Source organism: Euwallacea fornicatus, chromosome 38, assembly GCF_040115645.1.
Source record: "Euwallacea fornicatus isolate EFF26 chromosome 38, ASM4011564v1, whole genome shotgun sequence".
Classification (NCBI taxonomy): domain Eukaryota; kingdom Metazoa; phylum Arthropoda; class Insecta; order Coleoptera; family Curculionidae; genus Euwallacea; species Euwallacea fornicatus.
The window spans coordinates 707,456-721,174 of record NC_089578.1 but is presented as its reverse complement, the minus strand read 5'-3'; the positions used below and the strand labels follow the sequence as shown (position 1 = coordinate 721,174).

At 39.1% G+C, this 13,719-nt stretch overlaps 2 protein-coding genes across 2 annotated transcripts in view; one reads left to right on the top strand and one right to left on the bottom strand.

Annotated features, from left to right (window-relative positions):
- The window catches only part of fng (Fringe glycosyltransferase), a 64,621-nt gene extending 53,397 nt beyond the window's left edge, over positions 1 to 11,224 (top strand). Inside the window, exons 6-10 of the mRNA XM_066301062.1 lie at positions 2,878 to 2,963; positions 6,544 to 6,614; positions 10,320 to 10,414; positions 10,476 to 10,558; positions 10,729 to 11,224. Of these exons, the coding sequence (XP_066157159.1) occupies positions 2,878 to 2,963; positions 6,544 to 6,614; positions 10,320 to 10,414; positions 10,476 to 10,558; positions 10,729 to 10,795 (402 nt within the window). The 3' untranslated portion in view covers positions 10,796 to 11,224. The remainder of the gene's footprint in view (positions 1 to 2,877; positions 2,964 to 6,543; positions 6,615 to 10,319; positions 10,415 to 10,475; positions 10,559 to 10,728) is intronic.
- A 269-nt stretch (positions 11,225 to 11,493) lies between these two features.
- On the bottom strand, positions 11,494 to 13,565 carry SdhB (Succinate dehydrogenase, subunit B (iron-sulfur)). The gene is made up of 6 exons (XM_066301065.1): positions 13,242 to 13,565; positions 12,854 to 13,173; positions 12,346 to 12,480; positions 12,081 to 12,255; positions 11,894 to 12,016; positions 11,494 to 11,830 (listed from the first exon to the last, which is right to left on the bottom strand). The coding sequence occupies exons 1-6, from the start codon at positions 13,290 to 13,292 to the stop codon at positions 11,729 to 11,731; spliced, it is 906 nt and encodes a 301-aa protein (XP_066157162.1). The 5' UTR covers positions 13,293 to 13,565; the 3' UTR covers positions 11,494 to 11,728.
- Between the last annotated feature and the right edge of the window lie 154 nt (positions 13,566 to 13,719).

Genomic DNA, 13,719 nt, shown 5'->3' with positions numbered 1-13,719 from the left:
ATGTATATAAAAAATTTTGGAAATCGACGAAGGCATCGAGATGGTGCCGAAATGACTTAAATCTTCGGATTTAAGTCACTTCGGTGCAGCTCGAACAGTGCGAACACCGTTCGAGGTTGCAAAATGCGCGATTTTGACGGATTCTGCCGTCCCAAGAAGAAGAGGAAATGCATAGGTCGACATTTCGCAAAAACGACACCGGCCGTTCGGCTTTGAGAAGCCATCGGAGGCAACAAAATTAACATTAAAACGGTTAAATAGATTCCAATTTAAAACAAAAATTAGAAAGGCTCGTTGCACTAGACTAAGGTGTATAAGTGTTTCAATCACGATCTGCGAGAGTACTTGTCATGGTATCTGCAGAAACTCCCATATCATTGATCAACCGAAGTGTGCGGTACATTAGATCACTTCCTATAAAGTCGACGTGGGATTTATTAACTCGCCTTATTTCGAAACGATATCTTACAATGCTGCGAAAGCTGCTATGATTTTGTCTCTAGTTTCATTTCTCTACTTATTATATACATACTTTACGAGGAAAGGCAAATTTGAAAGTCCGGCACGCTTCACGGCCCTAAAAGCAACATTTCAACATCGTGACGGCTTTACCAAGAAGGTCGCTTTGATTTCGGACTGCGGTCCGGTTGATGATTTACGAATTATCCATTTATCCTTTGGATTAACGTAAATATGACGCAGATCGTCTGTCACCGCGTCTAACGATGACATGCGTCACTTTGACGCCATTCCCCCGCTAAACTTTCTTTAATTAGCGCAAGAAATGAAACGAAATTGGGAAAATGATGTGTAACGACATGAACCTCGTTAAACGTACTTCCTAAATGAAAAAAATTTGGTAATTTGGTGAAAATAGTCAAAACAAAGTGTTAAAAAGGAGGAATTTCCCTCTTCAAAAGTATTTTGAAAACCGCAATTTTTGTTATTTTGCGATTTTTGGCCTATCTGCAAAACTTGAAAAAAAAGTGAAGCTTTGAGAGACTCTTTCATATACAGGGTCCGTCACATATACACGGAATAACGACAATCACTTTTTCAACGATTTTTTTACCAGAAAATGTTTCTAGTAAAAGTTGCAGGGCTAGTTTGTTGCCATATTTTGATAACCTTGAATTTTCCGACTTCATTAAAAATTACTTTTCGCGCTTTATCAAAAATATTAAATTCAATCAGGCAAGCAACACCCTGTGTATATTTCAAACATCAGGTACCTAGTGTTCCGGAAATCCGGATTTTTAATTTAAAAAAGTACCAATTTTTTGCTCGGCGAATTAAGGTGGCCTGCCCGGTCACCTGATTTAAATCCCTGCGATTTTTTCCGTTGGGACCGTTTAAAAGATCAAGTTTGCAAGGTTCGGCCAAGTAACGAGGATAACGTGAAGGCTCGCACTGTCAGCATCAGTAAAACATACACAGAGTGCTTTTGTTATTTTGCTTTTCTTATGTAATTTAGTTTTTTTAATTAAAATAAGAAAAATCGTTTTTTCCTCGAAATGTTTCTCATCTGACCCCGATAAAGTTTGACATGTCTGTGTGCGCAAATAGGCCTCTTTCCCACAAAAGAAGTCAGAAATAGGGGGTCGCATTTGGAAGACAAGAGTGGAACTTCTTCGGACTGTTACAGAGCAAGGGGAGAAAGGTCAAGGTCATCGATGAGTGATAACAAATTAGCCCTGCAACTTTCACTCGAAACATTTTTGATAGAAAAATGATTTAAAAAGTTATTCCTTTGTCCCCCCCCTTTTTACGGCGCATATGACGGACCCCACATGAGTATATCACAAGGATAGACGCATTTTTGACCGAAGGAATCAGTGGTCGAGCGGTGACCTCCTCATTCTCGGACACTCGGTATCGACTCTAAAGTGGTGTGCAGGGAAAATATTTGCATTGTGCTTTGCATCGAGGTTTTTTAAGCCCTTTTACCATTTTTTCGTATTTAAATTTTTTTCTATTAGATTTATCATTAAAGTATGGGCATACCTCATCAAACCCGCATCCTTTTCTCCCTACCTCGAGAACTCAGGTCTTTCGAGATCTCATTAGTCGATTTCCTTCCACGCCAGATTAAGCTAATTAAAAGTCCTTCGATAAAAATTACGTATTCTCGTGGGCCTTTTTGACAACATAATTAAAATGAAGATTATGGGGAATTTAAGTAGTCAACCAGACGGTAATCTGATTATGTTGTAATAAGAAGACCATTTAAATTGGGCGAAGTGTCAGGGACTTGATACATGAACTTAATTGCTTTACTCGCTTTCCCATATACGTATGTTCGTGGATCGGCGGCCTCCGACGGCAGAGGCTTCCTGGAGGCCCAGTAGACACTCTTGGAAAAATTAGACTTTAAATTCGAATTTTTTGCTCCGTTTCCTGACAAAATGGCGATCCCCGGGCGTTAGAAAAATTGCCTAAATTCTACCGCAGAAATACTCATCCCTCCTCTTTTACCAAATGGCAACAATAATTTAAAAAAAAACTCTTTTTTCTATTTTTGTGGAAAAAAAAGTGGTAGAAATAGGTGTACCGTGGACGCATAACTTAGATCCAGGACAAGTTGGAGGAACATGACGCCGCTGAACGATTTTTACAATTATCGGACGAGAAGTGAATCTGATGAATTGAGAAAAAATTAATCGAGAAAAATTTGAGAAAGAAATTAATTGGAAAAAAAATTAATTGAGACAAAAATTAATTGAAAAAAAAAATGATTAAATTTAGAAAATAATTTCAAATTAAACTCTTAAAAGATGTCTATTGACACCTTTGGATGGGAACGGCGTTAGTACGTTTTTTAGTATTGTTTTCATTTAATGTGTGTATGATAACAAGTAGTTTTCTCCTTATTTTCAGCTTCCAGTTAAATTCTGGTTCGCCACTGGCGGAGCCGGATTTTGCTTGAGCCGAGCACTGACGCTGAAAATGATGCCATTAGCCAGGTGAGTTCGAAACGCATCATGTTCTTCGACACCCAAAACCATTTCTTTGCAACTGTTAAGCGAGCCCCAAAAAGTACAGAACAGGAAGCTTTCCGTGGACAAGCGTTCCTCCTCTATTCTCTTCGAACTAGAGCCTCAAAATGTGTAATTTATAGAGAAAACTAGAGGATTTCGAATGATGTTCCGAGTCCCCCTGCCCCCTTCCCCCTCGCGCCCAACTAAAAATCGTCCAATTTGCAGGGGAGAGTTCAAGATTCTGAATCGAGCTTGCGAACGCCTTCAACGTTAAGTTCGAATATTGTCGACGTTTTCCCTCACGTAATTCCCTCACGTATTTGCACCGAAAATGATTCGATTAAGGCAAGTCGAGTTAACGCCTCCTATCAAGGCATTTTAAATTGAATATTTTTCCGCCTTAACTTTGTTATGGAGCTGCGGTAACTTGCAATTTAATCTCGTGGTAAAACCAATTTCGAATCATTTTCCACTATAATAGGCTTAATTGGCCTATCAAATTGTTGAGAAAGAATATGAAACATCCGGCGTCTCCGCAAGTGCTTATCCTCGTCAAAAGTGGTCAAATCAATAAATCCTACGCGAAACACAAGAAGTCCTTACTGGAACTCGTTCCGCAAGTTCTGTTCCTAATTTTCAAGTACTTTTCCGTCTATCTATCAGGCCATCATGGCGTCCGCGCCACGTGGGAAATTCCTCCGCCTATGGATTTGGGCAAACTTCGACTCCGCCCTCGGGCGGGGCCTCGGAAATGACGTGCAAATCGAAGAACGAATGGCTGCAACTGTCAAATTGCATTGTTTTTTTGACAACCCTTCAGAATCTATATCTCGAAATTTTGAAAAATCACGAAGAAAAAAGTTTCTAAATTTCTTTCTTTCGATTTAGGAAAATTAAAGTTGCCCGAAAAAGTTGAAAATTGACACATGAACGAAAAGCAAGAAACCGAGAAACCTTTGCCCGCGTGATTTTTCAAAATTTCGAGAAATAGATATTGAAGGTGCGTCAAAAAACAATCGCAATTCGACAGTCATTTGTTTTTCGATTTGCACGTCGTTTCGCATAATTCCGAAGGCGAAGCCAAAATTTAGTCAAAGTAGAAGAATTTCCCATGCTATGCGTCACACTGTGTGAGGTTTTCATATCAGCGAAAATTCCTTACTCGAAACATACAGGGTGAGCCGTAACGCAATCGGCACAGAGCAGGTGCTGCAGTCAAGAAGTGACGATTTTCTGATTTTTTCCTACGGTTGATAGTTTTGAAGATATTGACCTCTGGAGTTGACTTCTAAATTTAAAAAAAAAGACATATTTCAGTAATTTCAGAAATTTCCAAATTTGGAAGAAGTTTCGCTCTTATCGCCATCTTTAACTGCTTGAAATTTGGAATCGACTGATGCTCAGTAAGGGCGGGAGCAGGGGTGAGTTAAGAGTTGGGATCGTTTAATCTGCAAAGTAACTGAAAAACGAACGACATTATTTTAAGAGCAAATTTTATTGAAAATTTGATTAAAATACTTTTTTTCCCTTCGAAATTGCTGAAACCGTCGTGATTTTTGATAAAATCGCAGTTTTGTGGAACAAAACCGAACCGAATTCAAAGGGATTTTAAGGGCCCAGCCAAAGACCATGCGGTTTTTCCCTGGCAAGCTGTTTTCAATTTTCCATAGTTGTGCAGGAGGCAGATATTCTAAATACAACATTATATATACGCGATTTATTTATTTATTTATTTATTTTTATTTACAAGTCACCTTCGAGGGCGAAACCTGCTCAACTATTAACTGTAGAAAAAAAATTCAATAAATCGTCGTATTTTTAGGCCCTCTAGACGCACGCGCCCTGCATCGGTACGTTTACGACTCACCCCGTATGCTTAGGTCCCGTTGCACCAACAAGGGTTAAGTTATTCTCAATTTTCCTTACTTTAACTAAGCTGTACTGCACTTTACGGATGATTTTATTATACTTATGACGTATATGATGTTCGCCCATTTTGCGCCCACCCATCTGGCGACGCAAAAACGGTTTTAGGGCGCTATTTGGAAAAAAAATGACTTTTTTTGGTTTTAAAAAATGTGAATATCAATCACTCCTGTCGAAAATTTCATTCGAGTTTCAAATCGAAATTCAAATTTCCATGGAAACGGGTTTTATATCGAGAAACGACACGATCGTGTAAAACGTTTATTACCTGCGCAGTAGTTTGGAGTTTTTTTTTCACTAAAAAAATTATTTTTTGACGCTTACGATGTTTTTCCCACCAATCAATCAAGCGATTGTTCGGTGTCACACGGAAAAAATGATTTTTTTTTTGAATAAAAATTTTTTTAATTGTCATAATTTTTTTCAAAAATTGTTTCAAAATATTTTTCCAGCAATTTGGAATTAGTTTACGGCAGTTTTGTAGATTATCGAGGTTTAGCAAAGCGCCATAAGCGTTGGGAAAGTCGTGAAAATCAAAATTCCAAATCGGAAACGGGTGGAAAATCGGTCTTATGTTGTATTATGAAGCTCATTTTTGCTTTTTTTCGACAAAAAAAACACATTTTCTTTTTAAAAAAAATGAAGTACGATTTAGTTCCGGTTTAACTGGAAGCCGCATCAGGTCGAAGATCTTTTTGCGACGTCAGGCTTTTCCACGAAAAAATTCAAATCTCAAAAACGCATTGAAAATTGGCAATTTTCCATATACAGGTCGTGTCAGGTCCCAAAGGCGGACCCTGTAGTCAATTCGATTTTAATGATTTTTTGCTGCGTTCTAAATTTAATTCGAAGCAAAATTTTCGTTAATAAACCGCAGGTGAAGAAAATTGTGGTTGTCGTGCCTCCGGTGCGAGCGAGAAGAGTCGTGCCGATTTCCCGGATACAGGGCGTTCAGTTTTAACGCGCAGTTACTCAGCTGCTCCCGCAGCATCTCTCGCCTCTGCCATAGCATTTCTCTCTTTTTTGCCACCAGAAAACATTAAAAGCATTCGATTTCCCTCCCATTGGTCATTCCCAAAGGTATTTTAACGAAGGATAATCAAATGCGGTAACAAACGAGGTTCCCCTCTGCCAAAAAAATAAAAATTCTCTCCCAAATATTCTCTAATTGGAAGAACTGAATAACCCTCGAATTTCAGCAAATAATTGGGCATTGTAATTGACCGACTAAATCGACATCTACTTGGCGAATTATTCGAACTATGCCAAAGGGTTTAGCCCGATTTCCTTAACGAGGGCACTTTGTGTAAAATATCGTAGAACTTTATTAGTCGAACTTGCGGTATTTCTTAATGAGCCGTTTTTCGGAAGTAGCAAAGTCCGGCAAAAAAGATGCTCATTAGTGACCGCTGGCAGTCACTTTTATTGCCGTCAAACTGGATTTATAGAGATAATTAGAAGTAAATCTCGAACTTTTTAGATAGCAATAAGCGATGACGCAAAGTGATCTGAAGCCCAGAACCTCTTTTAGTTGTCCGCGATATTACCGCTATCGATCGAATTCTCAACCCACTCGACTCTCATTTTTCGTTTGAGACTCAAAGAATCTAATTTACCGACTTTTTTCTTAATCATTTAGCGATGGGAAATTCATCAGCATCGGAGAGAGGATTCGCCTTCCAGACGACGTCACGATGGGCTACATCATTGGTACGTGTTCAAGTTCATGTAATTTCAGTGCTAACAAATCGATTAACGGCTCATTTCATGTGAGCTGCCCATCTTGAGCGATTACCACCGCAATTACCGGATTAGCGGATCGGTGGTACCACTCGAAATTTCCCTGCTTTAGCTCCGATAACGATCTCGCCGAATAAGCCGTTGCGACCAATCAGTATACAGGGTGTCTAGCCAACAGCCCCTCGGCCGCCCGTGAGGTTATATGCGATTTTATTATAAAAAAAAAAAAAAAAAAAAAAAAAAAAAAAAAAAAAAAAAAACAGATTGTCACATGACGGGGGATGTACTGGGTGGTTGGACCTAAAGGTGGATTCGCCTAAATGTTGGTGCAACCATCGGTCCTACTTTCACGCTTGGCCCTACTTTCGCCTAAATGTTGCACCGACGTATAGGTGAAAGTAGGGCCAAAAATAGCAAGAAAGGCTGTTGCAGACACTGAAGCGTGGCCCCCCCAAAGGGCCATCATCATTCGGGTATTTTTTAAAATAGCTTTCTGATCAAGGCAATAGAAGGAAAACTGTAGGTGATCATCACACCAGAAGGGCCTTCGACGATCACCAGTTTCGCCAAGACCGATTACAAATAAGGGCAGTTTTCCAACTACCCTTAACGGGGATTTTCCGAACGTTTTCTTTATTAATACGCATCATCAAACAAACATATTTTTTTAACACATTTTTTTGAAGAAAAAAGTATTCCGCTTTTTTTTTGTTTTAATTCTGCGCAGTTTAGTCGACGATAATACGTTTTTTTTAATAATTTACGTAAAAGTAAAATTTTCACATGCTACGCATGATTCATGGCAACAGTTTCACTATTCATCATGTCACGCAGGGAAGTTGCGAAGCACGCAGCTGATGTCGGAAGTTCAGTGGTTCACAAGTGTCATGGCATCAGAGCTAGTGAGAGGCAAGCTGACACAGCGCCATCTAGCGATGAAGCGCTTAGTTACTGGTACCGCCGCTACCAAGGGGCGGAGCGTCGGGGAATCCCCTTTGGGGCTACGTTTGCCTCGGAAACGGGGGCGGAAGCGAAAAATCGCCAGTCGAGATACAGGAAGGCGGAGGTGCGGCCGGGAAGTAGTAAACTCCTTAAACTGTCTTTTTGCACAGATTTTGCTCATGCACGGAAAACGTTCGTTGCGTCATTCCGGCGCATATTTAAATTAAATGAATCATGCCAGTAAAACACAAAAATAAAAATTTATTACCGGCCACGTCTCGTAACTAAACCATTCCTAGAATCGTTTCACTGTATTTCGAACTGGTTCGGCTGGTTTCTAGTCATTATTGTTAAATTGAGGAAACGCCAATTACATTAGATACCTCAATTGGGCTAAATTGATGCGAGCGGTCCGCCTACGCTGAACACTCAGTTGGTCAAATACAGAATTAGGCTGAAAGAAGCAGCTTCGTTAAAACTATTTGCTCACCTAAGTACTTCTTTTGCTTAAGTCGGCAGTGCAACTAACTTACGAACAATAAGAGTAGGTATACAGGGTGTCATTTAAGAACGCGGCCGAACTTCCAGGGGTGATTCTTTGGGTGGTCCTAAGACGAAAAGTTGATGCAAACGCAGGTGCGCTAATGCTTCGTTTTTAAGCTACAGCTTTACCTCGTCTTAACGTCGATTATCGAACACGTTGAAGTATTCCCCCGCGTGTATCTTATTTGATTGCATAAATCCCATGCCCCTTGGATTAATTCTTCTTCAGCGTTGACCTGGGTGTTGTAAACGAAGGTGCTTTACGTGCCCCCAAATGAAGAAATCTGGCGGATTTAAATCTGGTGATCTGGGAGGCCACGAGTGTGCAAAAAACATATAAAAGTTTTTAAAAAATCAGGCGGCGCACGAATAAAATAAATTTCGACAAACGCGCCTAAACGGTCAAGATCTTTAAAAAAAAAACGATTGTTGTTGCTTTAAGTTTGACGCCCTGTATCTTGAACACTAAGCATTGTCGAACTTATACGCTTTTCGTCCTAGAGTCATTCAAAGAATCATCCCTACTTAAATAACACTAAACTTCACCCAACTGGATAGGAAGATCAAGGGGAATTGACTTTCAGTAAAAAATTACCTCAACGTGGTTCTAGGGAAAACCCGTCGATTTTCCAAACGGCCCTGAAAGAACCGTTGGGTTCCAGTTTTTCCACTCTAAAGCCGTTTTATTACGTAAACATGAAAATGTAATAAAAGGTCGTATCACGTTCAGTTTAAACAGTTTTAAGTAAATCGCTTTTTGGTTTTAATGCTTTTGTGATGATTACCAATTAGAGCCTTCAGGTTTCTTCGCCTATCCACCTCGTGCTCGGATTTCATGGGTATATACAGGGTGGTCGTTTCTGGAGCTCTGCCACGGAGAACACACCGCTTCCTGGGGCTTTCGGATGTGTTAAAAAACTGAAAGTTTCGAAAAAACTATAAATTTTTACAAAAAAAAAACGTAAATATCGCCCATTTAAAATTCATATCACCCGAGTCTTAGTTCTGAGACATATTGAGCAATGTTATGGCACCATACGGGGAAAAATCCCCATTTCCTTTTCAACGTCATAGCCATTGATGAGCGCAAGTTTATCAATTCAGGCATGTTTAATCGTTACAATGGACATATCTGGTCCATTAAAAATCAACACGAATACCAAGGACGTCTACCACAAGCACGAGCTAAATATATGGGTTGATTTATTCGACGATACGATCGTTGACCCATACACTTGCCAAGACAATTTAACCGCAGATGAATATTTACATTTTTTAAAGACCCTTTAAAGACGGATTACGTCGATAACAACATTTGCCTCAACTGCTTGAATACCCAACACGATGCTTCGCCACATAACGCAGGAAGAGTGCCTGATCGGAAATATTTATCAATAGAGTCTTTTCAAGCAATGGAGACATAGATTGGCCCGCACGTTCACCAGATCTTTCCCCATTTGATTATTATTGATGAGCAACCATGAGAAGCCTCATTCATAAATCCGCATCCGACGATATTAATGAACTGCGAAGGAAGATCATCACAACGTCGACGATCAAAATAAGAATTTAACGTGACGCATAGAGCTGTGTTTGGAAGTAGAAAACGAACCCTTCGTGCACCTCGTACATGTTTCACTTACGTATTCCTTATTTTGTCATATACAAGGCGCTCCTTGCAAACAGAGCACTTTTTGCATTTCCATCAATGTGCAAGAGAGTGTAATTCAAACATGTGAAAATCCAAGACGGCGGCCGTAGAGAAAAAGAAGGTTGATGATGTGTGTCGAAAATCGAAACGTAGGGGTTCAAACGTGACATCACCACGTTATGGAAGAGGAGAACTTGTAATAACGAAGGTTCAGTCGTTTTGAGTTAGCGCGCCATATGAGCAAAAAATGAAGCCCTTTTTTCAAAATTTCAGTTTTTTTCGAACACCTCTGAATTTTTCAAAATTTTGAAATGGCGCATTCTTGAACTTCAAATTGCGCAACTTTGACCCAACATTACGGATCTCGTGTCTTTTCCGAGATCCCTGTAGTCGACCTCCAGAACCGCACACCCTGTATATATATTCAAGATGAAAAACACTGAATCTATTTAGAACAAAGTTCTAATGAACATTTTTCCCCCGATACGTCCTTCCCATTCAAATCTAAATTATATCCCTAATAAATGTTTGTTTTTCAGAGCATTTACTAAAGAAACCCTTAACGGTCGTGGATGAATTCCATTCGCACCTGGAACCGATGAAATTTATTAGACGGGAGCTAATTGAAGATCAGGTAGAACATCCATTAATCAAGATTTTTCCCTAGATAAACAAATATATATTGTTTCTTTAAGATTTCATTCAGTTACGCAAAATTAAAAGACGAATGGAACGTGGTCAAAATCGAGGGATTCGACGAGAGGTATGATCAAAACAGGTAAGAAAGCCCTATCAAAATAGCACAAGCCTACATATGTTTTCACTATTCAATGCTTCGCATAGATGGTTCCAATAAGATCAAGTAAAGCTGCAGAGAGCAATATAAGTGCTCCGGTTGATCGTGATCATTTAGTTGTAGGGCACTAATGGATTTTTTTCTTCACGCAGATTTTTGTCATTACACTGTTTCCTGTTTCCCCGTTTCAACTTTTGCAAGACCAAAAGGAAAAGGTGACTCCGGTGGATCGGCACTTTAAGTGCGGAGGAATACTCGCTAATGACAGGATTCGTCTCAGGTTTGGCAGAACGACGATTCAGAGGCAACAGCAGAGCAACCAAATGGTTAGGTACATACCTGATATTAAAACGTATACATGCCTATCAATACAATCAAAAACGGAGGAAACCTCAGTTGCCTTAAGTGCATCGTGCATGTAACTTTAGTACAATTTAAGCCGACTTGCTTATTTGAATTTAATTGAATCGAGAATTTCCGTATTTTTGAATTATATTGAATTTTGTGTTTTAACAAGCGCTGCTTAGTGAGCGTGTTGAACCTCTGCAGAGTGTAGGTATATTGTTTATAATATTTTGTTTATTAATTTTATCTGTGATATGTATTTTAGATTTAAGGAAGATGATTAAATATATTACTTAAGTACAATGTGTCACTTACTTTAATTGCGCAGCAGCATAATGTTTTGTTCTTGGGGAAGGCAATGCCTACGTGCAATGTTCCCATTAATATTGCTCCACTAATTATGCTGGAAAAAACCTGGGTTTTGTGATTAACAATTAGAAGGAAAGATAACCGATCTTACTGCTCAACGAGACTACAATAAATTCACTTAAGCGGACCCATTCCTAAGGTCTATCGTCGTGACTGTACTGCCTTTGTGCCTTCCGCTTCTTTGGGGCATACAATCAAGGAGAAAAGTTTTAAAATAATTTATTAACTTTTACTCCCACGACCGATTCCATAAAAATTTCAGCCAACAATTCTGTAATTTTTTTATAACAAAACCGCCGTCGAGTTTAACCAATTATTGAAGTATTTAAAAATTTAAACAATAACACTTCTAACAACATACTATGTTTACTCATTTAAATATGCAAAGAAACATTCGGGGCCGAATCTTGTATTGTGGGTTCAGTAACAGCTGATTAATCACTTGTGCAATGCTACAGGGTCTAGTTGAGGCTTTGGTTTGTTTGCAACTCCACCTAGTAACTTTTTAATTTCGGCGATTGCGCGTCCAGGATTTAAGCCCTAAAGGCAAAAAAACATGAAGCACATTATAAAAGTTGTTGATAAGTCTTAATATAAATTTACCTTTGGACAAGTACGTGTGCAATTCATGATGGTGTGGCAACGAAATACTGAGAAGGGATCTCTCATTTTATCCAATCTTTTAGAAGCAGCATCATCTCTGGAGTCAATAATCCAACGATACGCCTTTATAAAACAATAAAAGGTAAACTAGTAACTGCCACTTTCAAAAACCATTTTATGTGCCTACTTGCATAAGTACTGCAGGGCCTAAATATTTATCACCGTTCCACCAGTAACTAGGGCAAGAGGTAGAACAACACGCACACAAGATGCACTCATAAAGACCATCTAATTTAGCTCTATCATCAATACTCTGCAAATATTGCTGCACTTCACGAGACTTTGAGCTTTTTCCAGTATCACTAGAATAAAATCACCCAGCATATTTAGTAGGGATGTGATTGAATATGAAGCAAAGCACCCTTGCAAAAGCTTCTAGCAAATAGATCTACCTTCTTTGAAGCCAGGGCTCAATTGATTTGTATTGATTATAAAAGTTGGTCAAATCTGGCACCAAATCTTTCACCACGTACATGTGAGGTAAAGGATAAACCTTGGTTTTCTTGCTGAGGCTACTGTCGATTTTGCTGCAATAAAATAATATTGGTAATACTTTATTAAAAAAGAAAAACTAGATCTTAGCAAAATCAATTATAAATCACATTCAAAATACATCCAAATGTTGGACTAATTCCAAGGAAGCATTTAAATCCCCTAAATGAAACTAGATTAGTAGGACTTCCTTGAAATTCTCTTTGACAATTTAATTTGTGTCGTTTTTGAAATGGCAAATGGAAATAATTGCATGTTTTTATGTTTTCTTGATTATAAAATACATAGTGAGTTGGCCTTAAGAAAAGCTATTAAACATTCTTAAAATTGCAATGTGTGCAATTAGTTCTTGTAGTATTCAAATGAGTATTTATTGTTGGTTTTCTACAGACTTTGTCTTAAACTCACCAAATACATGCTAAGGTATTAACCCCTCCTATATTCATGGCACACGAACCACAAATACCCTCTCGGCAAGACCTCCTGAATGTTAAGGTAGGATCCATTTCGTTCTTAATTTTTATCAGTGCATCCAGTATCATAGGACCACATTGATTGAGATCTACTTTATACTCCTGCATATAAGGCTTCTGTTGGGGTTTATCTGGGTTCCAACGGTAAATCGAGAAAGTTTTAATTTTTGGTGTTTTCTGCTTCTGAGGTTCAGGGGCCTTTGCAGCAGCTGCGGCTGCTGCATTTATTGGGGCAGAAGAAGAAACACATCGAATCTATTAAAGAAGACGAGCGTTTTTTTAATGCCTGTTATGTAATGAATTTTCTTTTTTCTTTATGATACCTGCACAAAACCTCCACGAATTAATTTTACTAGCTGCATTTCCTTAACCATTTCTGCGACTGGAAAAAGGGATTTTGCCCTTAATTTCAACGGACTTTCCTCAAAATAATAACAAATCTGGAAATAGGGCCCCTGCCATACACTGACAGCGACGAGGCTAACTGCGGGAATGGCGGTGCGAGGGAGAGTGGAGGGGATCGGCGATTTGAGCAGCTGAGATCAGCGCGATTAGGCGTTGAACTGAGATTAAAGTGAACAACTATCGTCTCCTAATTGTGAATAAACTGCAACTTTAATTATTAAACCTGTGAAGGTGCCGGTTGCTGAATTCTCACATCTTTTCAGTTTTCGTTGCTCCTTCACGGCTGAAACTTTCCCGGTCACTCACTCCGACTGTGTGCCAGGAGCAGCCCTCTGCTTTATTTTTCGTCACCGTTTTTAACGAGTTAGAGTGAGACGGGACCACGTTGGGAGCGCT